General features: G+C 36.3%; 1 protein-coding gene across 2 annotated transcripts; it reads left to right on the plus strand.

The window, feature by feature from the left end:
- Positions 1–761: 761 nt before the first annotated feature.
- LOC140014736 (CMP-sialic acid transporter 4-like) lies at positions 762–12,416 on the plus strand. Of its 2 annotated transcripts, XM_072065903.1 has the most exons (15): positions 762–1,306; positions 2,304–2,420; positions 3,741–3,797; positions 4,200–4,277; positions 4,908–4,952; positions 5,920–5,979; positions 6,189–6,311; positions 6,681–6,758; positions 7,356–7,425; positions 8,360–8,467; positions 9,799–9,932; positions 10,138–10,217; positions 11,216–11,264; positions 11,358–11,419; positions 11,910–12,416. In XM_072065903.1, the coding sequence occupies exons 1-14, from the start codon at positions 1,130–1,132 to the stop codon at positions 11,406–11,408; spliced, it is 1,227 nt and encodes a 408-aa protein (XP_071922004.1). In that variant the 5' UTR covers positions 762–1,129; the 3' UTR covers positions 11,409–11,419; positions 11,910–12,416. The 2 variants fall into 2 exon arrangements, 1 of the variants encoding a protein (XP_071922004.1); XR_011821373.1 differs by lacking the exons at positions 10,138–10,217; positions 11,216–11,264; positions 11,358–11,419; positions 11,910–12,416 and adding an exon at positions 9,380–9,532 and having other exon boundaries at positions 9,799–9,890.
- Positions 12,417–13,136: the final 720 nt, after the last annotated feature.

Consider the following 13,136-nt stretch of genomic DNA (forward strand, 5'->3'; position numbering starts at 1 on the left):
AATTAAAAAAATAAAAATTATTTTGACACTGCATGATGCATTCTCGCTTTTTCTTTACTTAAGAATATAAATGTTTGCAATCATTACTACATGAGAGTTTAATTTAAAAAAAAAACAAGAGTAGAGACTAAAATATAATTTTGAAAAGGATGAAAGAAGTCTAGGAACTAGAAGCAAATAAAATGCAATTAATGTTATTGGCAACTTGGCATGTGAGGAAGTTATGAAGGAAAGAATAGGTGATCCCACAAAATTAATTTGACATATGAGGAAGTTATGAAGAAAAGAATAGATGGTTCCACAAGATTTTATCTCACATTTTTATAAATGTGTTTTCTATTTTTTAAGTTAAATGGATGTATATGGATAAGATGGATAATTCATTTAAATCCACCAACATAATTGGATTTAAATGGTTATCCATTTAAAACCATTGAATTTATATGGATCATCCAAATCCATTTAAGGTTGGTTTATATGGATGGATTGATGGATATGAATCCATTTTGCCACTTCTATATTTTACAAATTAAGAGCAAAATTCGACGAAGTGATGTAGTTTGATCATAAAAAGTAGATGCAAACAATAGATGAATAGGCATCAAATTTTTTTAATTAACCGTAGTTGAGTTAACATTTCCCATTTTCCCTGCTGGCTCAGCTGCCGAGTCCAAATCCCTCGAGTGTCTGAACTCAAAAGTCTAAAGTCTTCGCCCCTGTCAAAAACCCCCCTTTATTTTTTTTGTTTGGGAAGAAAAATTAAGGCGGAAGGCGCGTAGTGTAGAGGCAGCGACGTTACAACAGCAACACACAGATTTCAGATCCAAACCTTCTCTAAAAACCAAAAATATACCAACACACACACACACACACACACAAGCTCTCTCTCTCTCTCTATCTCTTTCTTTCTCTCTCTTGCGGCACTTGAATTCAATTCTCAGTCCAATTGAATTCTAGTTTATCAGATCCAATCATCAGCTCAATTTACATTCCTCCTCCTGCGTTGATCTCTCTTTATCCATATCTACAGATTTATCAGCTGATTTTCTTCCATCCACACCTGATTTTCTTTTTTGTGTGTGTGTGTATATAGAGATTTTTTTAGTTAGATTAATTTTTTCAGTTTTAAATGAAGACGAATATGAATGGAATGGTGGAATGCAGCGTCTGCCATTCCAAATTGGTGTCTCCGAGCGCTAAAACAGTGTCTAAGGCGTACGATCGCCACCGGAATGATGTTTCGCTGAAAACTCGCGCCTTTAACATCTTCCTAGTTGGTGGCGATTGCGTTTTAGTCGGCTTACAGGTGAGTTTTTCTCTTTAATTAGTCAGGTGATTTTTTGGCTGATCACTGATTTTTTTCAGCTGAAATTTTAGCTGGTTTGGTGTGCTCATCTGGAGAAATGGAAGAATTTATGATGATTACTTTGATAGTTGCGATATTATAAATCTTGCTGTTTCTTTATTACTAGTTCTACTGCAAATTGAGGTATACTGATGCCTGACTTGATCACCGGAGTTAGATTTTCTAATTAAAATTCCGAAAAATATTGATTTTACGAGGTAATATTTATCCAATAGAATGTTATTGAGGTTTATTAAGAGGCAAACAAAAGGAATGCTTTTATTTATTTATTTTATATTAACATAATTATTTATAGGAACGTGCTGTGTTCTGGGGCAGACGTGTTACAGTTTCATTACAAGCGTTATTTTTATTTTTTGGCTGACATACATTACTAACTATGGGTATGCTACTCAAATCTCTGGAATAATTGTGCGCTTATGAAGTAATGTTAGATTTATGCTGAATGCAATTGGAAGTATCTTTTTCGTTACGTAATTTGGCTCTGTAATCCCTGGTAATGTTAATCTAGATACCCAAGTCAGAGAGATTATAACACGAAAAATGCTTCTTATGATTATAGAAAATGTACTATATATCTACCTATCTCTTTGATATACTTGTTAGAAAGAAGAAACTGAAATTAGTGCAAGGCTTTCTAAAGTATTAGACATGCAGACCTTGTGGAAGGTTTTGATAAGGAAGTATGCCTTTTTGTCTGTGTCTTGTAGGATGAAAGGTAGTCTTTTCTTTCTGAATGGATCTCCCATCTAATCTAATCACAGATATTTACATTTATAGCCATTTTGAGAATTTGCTTAACCCTGCACAGTTCAAGCCTCAATACTTGCATTTTGTTTGTGACTGGTGATTGTGGCTTTAATTTAGTCAAATTGGCATCATAGCTATCAGTTAAGACAGCAGAAGATATTTTATTTATTTTTCCCCTCTTTTGCAGCCTATATTGGTGTATATGTCAAAAGTCGATGGGAGTTTCAAGTTCAGTCCAATTAGTGTGAACTTCCTGACTGAGGTTACAAAAGTCGTCTTTGCAGTTCTCATGCTCTGTTTTCAGGTAGCTTAGTTTTTAGCATTTGGAGTATTATGTGCAATGTCTTCTGTTGTACCTGTATGCATATACATGTTTTTGGCGCATATTTGTTAAGACGGGATACCCTTTTTTAACTGAGGAGAAAAGAATTGGGATTCTTGCAGCAGAAAAGTTTGTGTACTTGTTTTCTGACCATGGAAGGATTGCGTAACAAGAAAAAGTCAAATGTCCACGTCCAACAAATAATGTGATTCTGTTTGCAAGCTAAAAGTACTAAATCTTTAATCTTTATGGCAGTGCAGCAAAGTACTCAACCCCCTCTCAAAAAAAGAAAAGAAAAATGGACACTGGAATGTGTAAGTGATATCATACTGTTATTGCAACGCTAAGAGAAATATAGTTGCAGTAGAGCCGCAAAATGCTGATTTATACAAGGACAAGCATGATGATGGTTTCTGCCCGCATAAGAAACATGAATTGATGCTAATAAGATATGTACACATGTTAAGCTTTGTGAATGCATAAGTAGGGAGATATCTGTCTGACTGTCAGAAGTATCTGTGAAATATATTGATATCAAGATTCTGAATTTCTCTTTGCAATTGACTTTTAGGAAGATGTTTGGTAAATGTCCGATAATTTTGCCTTTCTTACTTATCTGGACTTGGTTTAATCTACAAATAGAGACTCTCGAACTTTCCACAAAAAAAAAAAAAATGGAGGAGCTTTCCAGGAAATTATCTCCTGGTTTGCAGAAAAAAGTGTCATGGGTTCAAGTACTTAAATTCATAGAAAGGGGCACTAAGTTGCCCTTGGAATGATGGTAAAAGAGGGAAAGGAAAAGTTTGTGGCTGCTTAGGTCAGAGTTAGACCATATGAAAAGGCCTATAAGGCCTGTGAACTAAACCACAAGTCATGCAGTACAAAATTGACAGATACTGCAATTCCTGACTCCAAGAAGAAACTAATTGCTGCTGCTTATGTTTGTGACACTCCACACTAGTTTGAGTTTGAAGTTATCAAACTACAGTAGAAAGTTACATTTTTCTTCTTTATCGTAAAATTCCATATTCAGGTTAAAAATTTTAGTTCTGAAGAAATTTCACTTTAATCGAACTAAAAAACTAGTCGTTTGGTATCCAGTATGATGGTTTATGCATGTGAAGATTTCTTTTACTCTATAATTCTGCATACAAAGGACAGTAATATATCCTAGAAATATTTTTGTGGTTGTGGAAGCATTATCTAGCTTGTATTTAACATTAAGTTGGTGGAAAGTTGTTTTAGAGCATTTTCACTGGTAAATGCTCAGAGTCACCATATCTTATCCGTCTATTTTTGCAGGCACGGCGTCAAAAAGTGGGAGAGAAACCCTTGCTCTCTGTCTCTATATTTTTCCAGGTAAGAGTTTCTGGTGCTTATCATGGTTGTAGTTCTTGAGTGTTTAATCAGATTTTAGCTTGCACAAGAATTTACTAGAGGGCACCTTTTAAAAACATTAGAAATTTTTTATTGTTGAAACTTGTTGCCCTTTTAGTTTGGAACAAAATGCAAACTGGAATAAGTAGCCATTGTTGGGAAAGGAGTAATTCCTGTCAAACGCTTTATTGAAATTTCTCAACTGATAATGAAAGGTGTCAATTCTTTGTTCCCAGTTACAGGGACTTGTGATGAACTTTTGTCCATTATTCCTACTTGTTTGGCTTCTTTCATGGCTATTTGTCATTGATTAGATTGTTCGCTATGGCATTTTAAGAGATTGTAATGATTAATGTTCGTTTTGTTTCCTTTTGCTGCCATCAGGCTGCTCGTAATAATATGCTTCTGGCTGTTCCTGCTCTGCTTTATGCTATAAACAACTATCTGAAGTTTACCATGCAGGTAAAACCTCAACTTTCACTTTCGTTTTCTTATCTGCATTTAGTTGGGAAGGTCATTTTTCATTGCTTATGGATTAGTACTGTTTTCAATTGTTGGAGTGTTATTCTTGAATTTTGACTAGTAGTGTTATTCCACTGTTGGAGTTTTATTTTTATGGCTTAGTAATCTTTTGTTCATTTTAGATGTATTGTAGCCCTCTAGCAGGTTGGTTGACTTGACGGGGGTTTTTTTTTTTTGGGGGGGGGGGGGGGTGTGCGCTTCGAACTTGAATTTGGGTGATGAATGTCTTAAAACGCCCACCAGACAGCCCAACCATATATGTGTATGGCTGTGAGTTGTGACTTCATAGGCTACAGCACTTATGAGTGTTTTAAGGTGTTTTGGAGCACTTTTATTATGTAAATGTGGGTTGGGCCAGGGAAGGTGCTTTGTGTATACAAGCTGGATGAGCATGGCTCTGCCATTTTTGTGAAAGAGAAGCACTTGAATGTCACGTGACTTGCCATAAATTGGGCCTACACGCACACACATTTATGTATCTGTACACTTATCAGAGTTTGAAATGTTTGATGTCATCATGTTGAATGTGTGACAATCAGACAGTCCTAATGCATGGTTTTCTGCTTGCAGCTATATTTCACTCCTGCAACAGTTAAGATGCTGAGTAACCTGAAGGTATTTACTGGTTAAGTTTTAGTGGTAAAAGCTGGACTTCTATATTTCAAGTAGCAATGTTCCGTTTTCATCCATTCTTGTCCTGCTTCTGATGCTTGACTCCATTTCTCTGCATTACAATTTCCAGCCTGCATTAGGTGTATGTTCTGAATTGCATAATTTATGTTCAAGAAGTAACTCCTGATGTAAGATGGTGTGCACGCCAGCAGATGGTACTGTAGTTGGAAAAAAAGTCCATGTTGAATCTATTGAAGTGGATATAGGCTGTGACTCAACTAAGGCACATAATTTTCTGCTCTTTGGTTCCTATGGAGCGATTTTGATGCTTTGACAGCTCTCTTGCATCAAGCAAAATTATCAAATGATCAACTTGTGCTCTTTGGGTTGACGTTTTTAACCTCTTAATGAGCCAAAATCATGCCTTGAAGCCCAAAAAATGCTGGAAAATCCTATTTTGCTTCATTTGCACCTCCAAGTATCCTCCTGTGCAAAAATTTCATTCTGTTTATCATGTCCTACTTTGGGAATCGGAGCTTCTTTTTTCAAGGGCTCCTTGAAACCAGTTGAGAAAGATTCAGATATTGATCAATTCATCTCTACTGGAAATCTCAAGCCAAGGATTTCTGTTCCGCACTAATCCTGCATATTTGTGGAGCTTTAAGAATATGGTCATTATGTCTTTCTGATTGGTGGTGCCTGAAGAATATTACCAAAAATTTACCCTCCAGTTGCGTCTTGACACTATTTCTGTTAACTAAGTTGTCAAATAGTTCATGGAACTCTTCGAGACATTTTCTGAAGGCCCTTTCACGGAAGAATGAATACATGCTAAAGAATATGCCTGGGTTTCTTAAAAGAAATGGCTGTTCCATGACTAATTCTATGCCAGCATTATTGACTTATGGCTTCCATAATTTTTTCTAGATTTTGTTTTATTGTCTTTAAAATTTGTATTGTACCTTTGCAGGTTTTGGTTATCGCAGTTTTGTTAAAGATAATAATGAGACGTCGCTTTTCCATAATTCAGGTTTGTAGTTTGTATTTTTAAATAATTTAGTGGGCATTCTATCAATTGAAATTTCATTAAGCAAACATGCATATCTGTTCCACTGTTTCTTCTTCTTATTCTTCTTTTCCCTCCTTTTCTTCGGGGAGTTGTTATGAGCCTTTAATGTCTGGATGGTTGATTATAAAATCTGTTCTCTGTATGTGATTGTGCCTTTTCGTTTGCTTCAGTGGGAGGCTCTTGCACTGTTGCTTATTGGAATTTCAGTCAATCACCTGCGCTCTCTACCAGAGGGTACTAGCGCTATGGGTCTTCCAGTGGCAACAGCTGCTTATTTATACACATTAATTTTTGTAAGTCCTTTGGAAATAATTTGCTATTTGATTCCTTGAATTGCTTTTTCCTTGTCTGCTTTTATTGTGCTCAGTTTCTGGGTGACTTGAAGTTGCTTCGATCCTCCCATTTTGGTGTATAAAGCTCATTAAGTGGTGAAATGTTATCAGACTACTCGCTAAATAATACTTGCACTCATTCTTATTTTACACTCACAGCTTTACTGCTATAAGTGACTGCCATGTTAAGAACGGACTGTATTTACTAGATAGAACTACATAGCAATGTTAGGTACTAGACGCCTTTTATGTATTGTGTATAAATTTATTTATTTATTTTGGGGTAAGGCACCATGAAGTTAGTTGCCAACACTATAATCTATATTTCAGGTAACTGTTCCTTCATTGGCTTCAGTCTACAATGAGTATGCTTTGAAGAGCCAATTTGAGACTAGCATTTATCTTCAGGTGAGTTTTAACTGTTTGCAGTTAATTAATCCAAAGTCTGACTTCTTCCTTGGATTCTTAGTACATGAAATTGCCTGCCCTAAGACCTTGCCCACTTCAGCCCCTAGCAGTCCCCAAACAGAAATTAATTCACAGAAGGCCTGATATTTATGTGTGCATATATGTATGTATATGTGCATTTACATGTCTCTATGTACGTATGCAAGCATATGTATGTTTATAAATGTGGACAAAGACAGAGAGGCACAGAGAGGACATCAACCAAATTGGATGATTTTTTGTAAGGTAAAGCATGGATTTGCATGAGAATATCTGCTTACCAGTAGTGAAATGAAACGCAGAAGTACTTTGACTGTAGTTGTGGTTAAGCTAATTAATAGTTGGTCTTCTTCCTTTGACTTTGAGCACATTCCTAGATTTATCTTTCTATTTCGATTTTCAGCCCAGTTTATTTGTCTTACTCCTGGATAATGATGAGATTTACACTGTTTTACTTGGTATTCAGATATTTGTTTCTGTTGTATGGGTCTACTGTATGGACCTTGTTATTGTTATCATGTTCCAATTCCTCAATAAATATTTTATGATTGTTTGCAGAATCTATTTCTGTATGGTTATGGTGCAATATTCAACTTTCTTGGAATACTTGGGGCTGCCATTTTCAAAGGTATTAAAACATCATATTTTCCTAGGATGCAGCAGTTCTAGCCTGTAAAGATCAATTGTTCGAGGCTGAGTTGTCAAGTTTTGTAACCAGTTATCTTGATATGATTACAAATTAATTGTTTTGCTTTAAATGCTAATTACAGTATTTTGGACTGGTGAGTAATTTATTTTGCTTTGAAGAATTTACTGTACTCAATTTGCTCCTAGTTTTATACCCATACATCCGACATAGATAAAAACAAATGTGCAGAACCTTGGCACTGAAATACTGGGACCTTCATCCCACTTTCACGCTACACTGGTTGAGAGTGGTAGACCGAGATGACAGAATTTTTCTAAAAATGGATAGTTTAGCAGTTATCCATGGAGCAGGATGAGAAACTACAGGACGTTTGAGTTTGTCTGAATAAACTAGAGTATATTCACTCCGAGGAGTCTATGAAGTGCATTATCTACTTTTTGCAAGTTGTGTTTCCAGAGACATTCTCAGTGGTCAATATAACATGTATCGTTGGATTGAATGGTCACCGGAAATCACGCTTTTTTTCATTGTTTAGTACTTCCTACCAAATGTTTGCATGATGTCAGATCAGAGGCTGTATGTTTATAGGTATGGTCAAAACATGGAATCTTAAAGCATAGTAAAGTTTGAGAGGAGAGGATATAGGTGGCAACCACTGCCAGATGTCGGTTCATACTTATTACAGGCTGTCATGAAGTTCTATCAAACTTTCCAGGCTTTAAAAAATGACTATTTGAGTTGAATATGTGGTTGTGTTTTATGAATCTGAACGCTCACATGGTTTTTTTGCTTTTAATAGTCATTCTATATTTGTCATAGCAAATATGTATTATTGCTTGAAAATGATTGGAAAAGTTTTTCTTTTCTCCTGTACTGTGCTTCTGACTAATCCTTCTACTTAATTGTACTTTAGGACCTGATAACCTGGATATCTTGCGGGGACATTCAAAGGCAACTATTTTTTTAATATGCAACAATGCAGCTCAAGGGATCTTATCCTCATTTTTCTTCAAATATGCAGGTATCTATCATTTCTTAAATATTAATCAAGTTCCGTATTAAAGGTCCTGTCTAGTAGTTAATATGCAAATAGGTTTGTGGATTGGTAGAACTTACAGACAATTTTGTGATCCGTTTCTTGTGCTGTCTTTTCCAACAAATTCTTTTGCCTTCTTGTGTTTTGTGGACCTCTTTATCTTTTGCGCATTTTGAAAGAATAGGTAAGAATGGAACAACCCACGTTTGGGTCACTGATGGAACTTAATGTAGTAGATTAGTTAAACATGAATGACCAGTTATAAAGGGATTAATCCTCGAAGGGTTGTAGAGTTTATCTAGATCCTTTTCTTTGTTGCTTTAAGATACGTTGTTCAGGGGATGTCACCCAAACTGCTTTAAACCCAAAATATGATGACCTCATTTATGTTTGTTGATTTATCTTTCCAAGTGTTTCTCGCATTTGTTCCTGGGCATCAAGTGTCCTGCTGTGCATGTTTTAAAGTTTGTCTCATCATGATCTAAAATTGATGTACATTTTGTACTAGCTGCTTACACAGTTATGCATGTGCTCCTTTGCTCCTGTACATACATTTTTTGCCCTTTACATACATTAACAAACTGTACCTGTCTGTCTCATTATCCACATATCATAGTTCATCCTACGACACTTATTTTATCATCCATACTGAAAGAAATTCGAACTGTTTCCATTGTATGTTTTGGCTTTGATCTTTCCTTCTTTTATTATTCATTTTAACATGAAATTTGTTGTGCTGAGTTTAACAAAAACTTCCTGTTAATTTCGTTTTTGGTTGTGTTTCTTTTGTTGGTTTCACCTGAAACTTGAGTGCTTGTTGAAATGTATTTGCTAATGAGAAATTTTGGTAGGGACGAAATATATGGTTTAGATAATTTACTCTGCCTGAGATGGTAGGTGAAGCTGTTTTTAATCAAGTTGAAAATTGGACGAAGTTAATCTCAGCCACTATGTTAGGAAAATCTTCTCTCCTAAGGAAGTCAAAGTGAGGAAACTTTCAGGAGCACAAGTCGGGATCGTCGGAACCTGAATACTGCTTCAATTTTCTTGGTACATACTTGGCAGATATCTGAAATCCAAATTCGGATGTGTCTGAAACCAATCTGTTGGCAATGGGTTATTTTAATTAGGCATATGGCAGATTTCAACTGGTTGTTACATGATGCTGACTTATGTCTAAGTACGCAGTAAAATACATCAATGCTCAAAATAGGAAATGTTATGTTACTGACTATAGTGCTGCCATAAACAGCTGTATACCATTCTTATGTTCACCACGTGCAAGGCCTTGATTTGGATTGTCTTTAATTGTGTAGATACAATTTTGAAGAAGTATTCGTCAACTGTTGCAACAATTTTTACTGGGATTGCATCTGCAGCATTGTTTGGTCATACTTTGACAATAAACTTCATCTTAGGAATCTCCATTGTGTTTATCTCCATGCATCAGGTAACTCAGCAGAAGGCAGTACAATTAGGTTTATATTCTCTCAATGGATTTCTTACTTTTTTTTTCCCTCTTATTTTCATGTTTGATAATCTAAATCCCTTTTATCATCTATTCTACTTTATTATGTTGAACTGCTTGAGGTTGAAGAATATATGATCTAATGTCTCTCTTGTAAATTCGTCTTACATTATTATTCTATTTCCAGTTTTTTTCACCCCTTTCAAAGGTCAAGGATGAAGTACAGAATGGTGGTATGGAAATGATGAAAACTCAACATAACTTTAGGTATGAGATTATCATTATTTTTCGCCTTGGGAAGCATATGATGAGTATTCTTGTTTAATAAACTCTTAAGCTCTGGAAAATGCTATTACATGTTATCTCTTGGTTAGATACACACGGAACTGTGGTAAAAACTAGGTTTCTGTGGCCTACACTCCTCCTCTTTAAACAAAGGCAGTTCTTTACTGTTCCGGTGTAATGTCATTAGTAGTCTTTCTACATAAATTAGTGCTTGGGGCTGGATTTTTAGGCTAAGCAAGCCTGGGAAGAGATAGGGTACTGGATTGAAAAAGTCAATAGCTATCCAGTTGATTGTGAGCCAAAGTAGGGCACAAAAGCAATAGTGGTCCTCATGATGAAAGCGAGACATTCGCCTTTGTAAGAAACCTTTATATCTATGAGACATCAGTAAGGCTAACAGTATTGTTCTTCATCCATTCCGATTCATTCTGTAGAACAAGTAACTTTTGAAAAGTTACACTTTTTTGCAGGCTTGATTTCAGTTATCGGCTTCCATAGATACACCTTTCATGAGTATATATGTGGTGTTGGTGGATTGGACATTTGCCTCAGTGATTGTCTAAGAAGATTTTGACAAGTTTTGTGCTTTGTGCTGCTAAACTTCTCTGTAAATATGGGAGGAAATGCAAAAATGAAAATGCTGAAGTTCCATGTTGCACGCAGGTCTTTAGATTACCATGAGATAATTGGATTGACCTTTTACCTGTAAAGTTAGATGGATCTGAAATAAAGGATATGCCAGAATGTATTACAAGATTATAATAACTTGAGTCTAACCATAACTTTCTTGAAAATAAAAACAGCTAAGTCAATGGCAGAATCATACTGGATAGGAAACTGACATTTCAGAATGTCCCTGGCATCTTTTCTTAACCGGTTGCTCCTTTTGGTAGACATGCTTTATGCGCTGATGACATGGCTGTATGTTTCTGTTGTTTCTCTACTATTTTAGAAAATGGTTTGACACGTAATGTTTCCAGGTCTAAGGATGCATCCTTTGTGGACATGGCAGCTGGGGCTCATGACGAGGTAAGACTCCACTACTGCATGCTTAGAATTTACGTATATATATGGATTCACTTATTACATGCACATGTGATTTCTCTCTTATCAATTTTACAGGCTAGCCATCGAGTGGAACATGATGAAAGAACCCCTCTCCTTCCACTATAGAGTACTTATAGGTAATACTTCTTAACTGTCTCAAATAAGACAGCATTGAACATATCTATCATTTTGTCTGGCTGCCATAGGCCTACATACTACATTATGTTTCAGTTAATAAATTGCTTCATTTTAAGTTAAAAAATTGATTTTTTTTTTCTCTGAGAAAGAAAGTTGTTTATGGTCACTGAGAGCCCTCAGGAGAAACACCGTGATTATTGTATGCCAAATCATGCGCTGTTATGTGCACTCCAACTTGGTTTTGTGGATATTGAGCTGCAGCTTTGCTGCTTTCATCATTGCTTGCCCTACTACTTTCCCTCGTTCAACAAATCAATCTCCTGGGTACTAACAGTAGTGAAGGCATTATATGTATACTTTCTTTTTTGTTTTCTAAAGAAAATATCAATGGAATTGTCACTTTTATTACGTAAAGCTGCTGCCCTTCCCAGAAGGCATTTGTACTTTTGAATGAATGGAACTACATGTTTCTTTTTTCTTGTGCCTCAGGAATACTACTGGGAGCAACATTCATTGGTTGTTGACACTAGAGTTGAGAATTGGACCGGTCAATAGATTTTAGTACAAAGATAACAGGGATTTTCTCTTCTTCCCTTTGGAAAGCTGCTAGGATTCTGTTCCGTGAGAGTCCGCCCAGTTGTTGAAAGACGTGCAGCATCAAAGCACACTGAAATATACATACAAGGATGGATGTCTTGATTCCATGGTAATGTGCCCGGATCGTTTATTAGTAAAAACACTGCTGTGACTCATCTGCACAAGGGACAGTCAAATTGTTATCAATATGCATTCGTTCAATTTTATTACGAGTATCATTTACAAATTTTGTGTCCTTTAGGCAGCTGAACCAATTGATGTACATCTGATCTGAGAAATGCTACCGCGAATGTCCTCATATTACGCAAGCTGTCATATTGATACATGATTAGATTTCAATTAGCACAATGGACGAAATCTAATATTACTTGGTGAATCCCATATTTGCTATATTTTGCATCTCTCTCTCTTTTTGTTAACATTAAACCAAAAAAAAAAATCGGTCGTGTTTTGTTAAATTCCTCATTGTTGCTCAAAAGTGTAGCGAACTCGTGATTAAAAGAAAATGTACGTGATAGCACGCTTTTAAAGCCTCGATTCGTAGATGCGTGGCTAAATAAACTTCAATGGTATGTAAGTTATGATAAAAATAATTCTAAAGCCTAAGTGATAAAACTACATTGAAGTACACATGCTGTTTCTTTAAGGTACAATTTGAAGTTTGATTCAATTGCAGATTCAGTTCATTTAGAGTTGCTATGGTGAGAGGGATACTTCTTGCCATATTTGTGGCACCATGCGCAAAACACCACCCTCCGCCCCGCTCCACCGACTAGGTTAAGCACAATGGTTACAAAACTAGACGGACACACAAAGCTGTTTTTGGGGAGCCACCATGCACCCAAAAACCCGCCCCGCCCCCCCCCCCCCCCCCCCCCCCCCCCAAAAAAAAGAATTAGAGGTTAGGCTACCAAAGAGGCGTGACACATTTACTTTAACAAACGGGCACGCCTTCATTTTACTACTTCTAATCATCTGCATGCCGTCGTGACTGCCGGAGGTGGTTTGACCACTAAATCTGAAGGCGTAATCTGTTGCGGTAATACAGCATGACGCCTTCACTTTGGTTTTCCCTTCCCGGTAACCACTCCCTAAAATTTTCCTAGCTGGATTGACTGG

This window comes from Coffea arabica, chromosome 9e, assembly GCF_036785885.1.
Source record: "Coffea arabica cultivar ET-39 chromosome 9e, Coffea Arabica ET-39 HiFi, whole genome shotgun sequence".
Classification (NCBI taxonomy): Eukaryota; Viridiplantae; Streptophyta; class Magnoliopsida; order Gentianales; family Rubiaceae; genus Coffea; species Coffea arabica.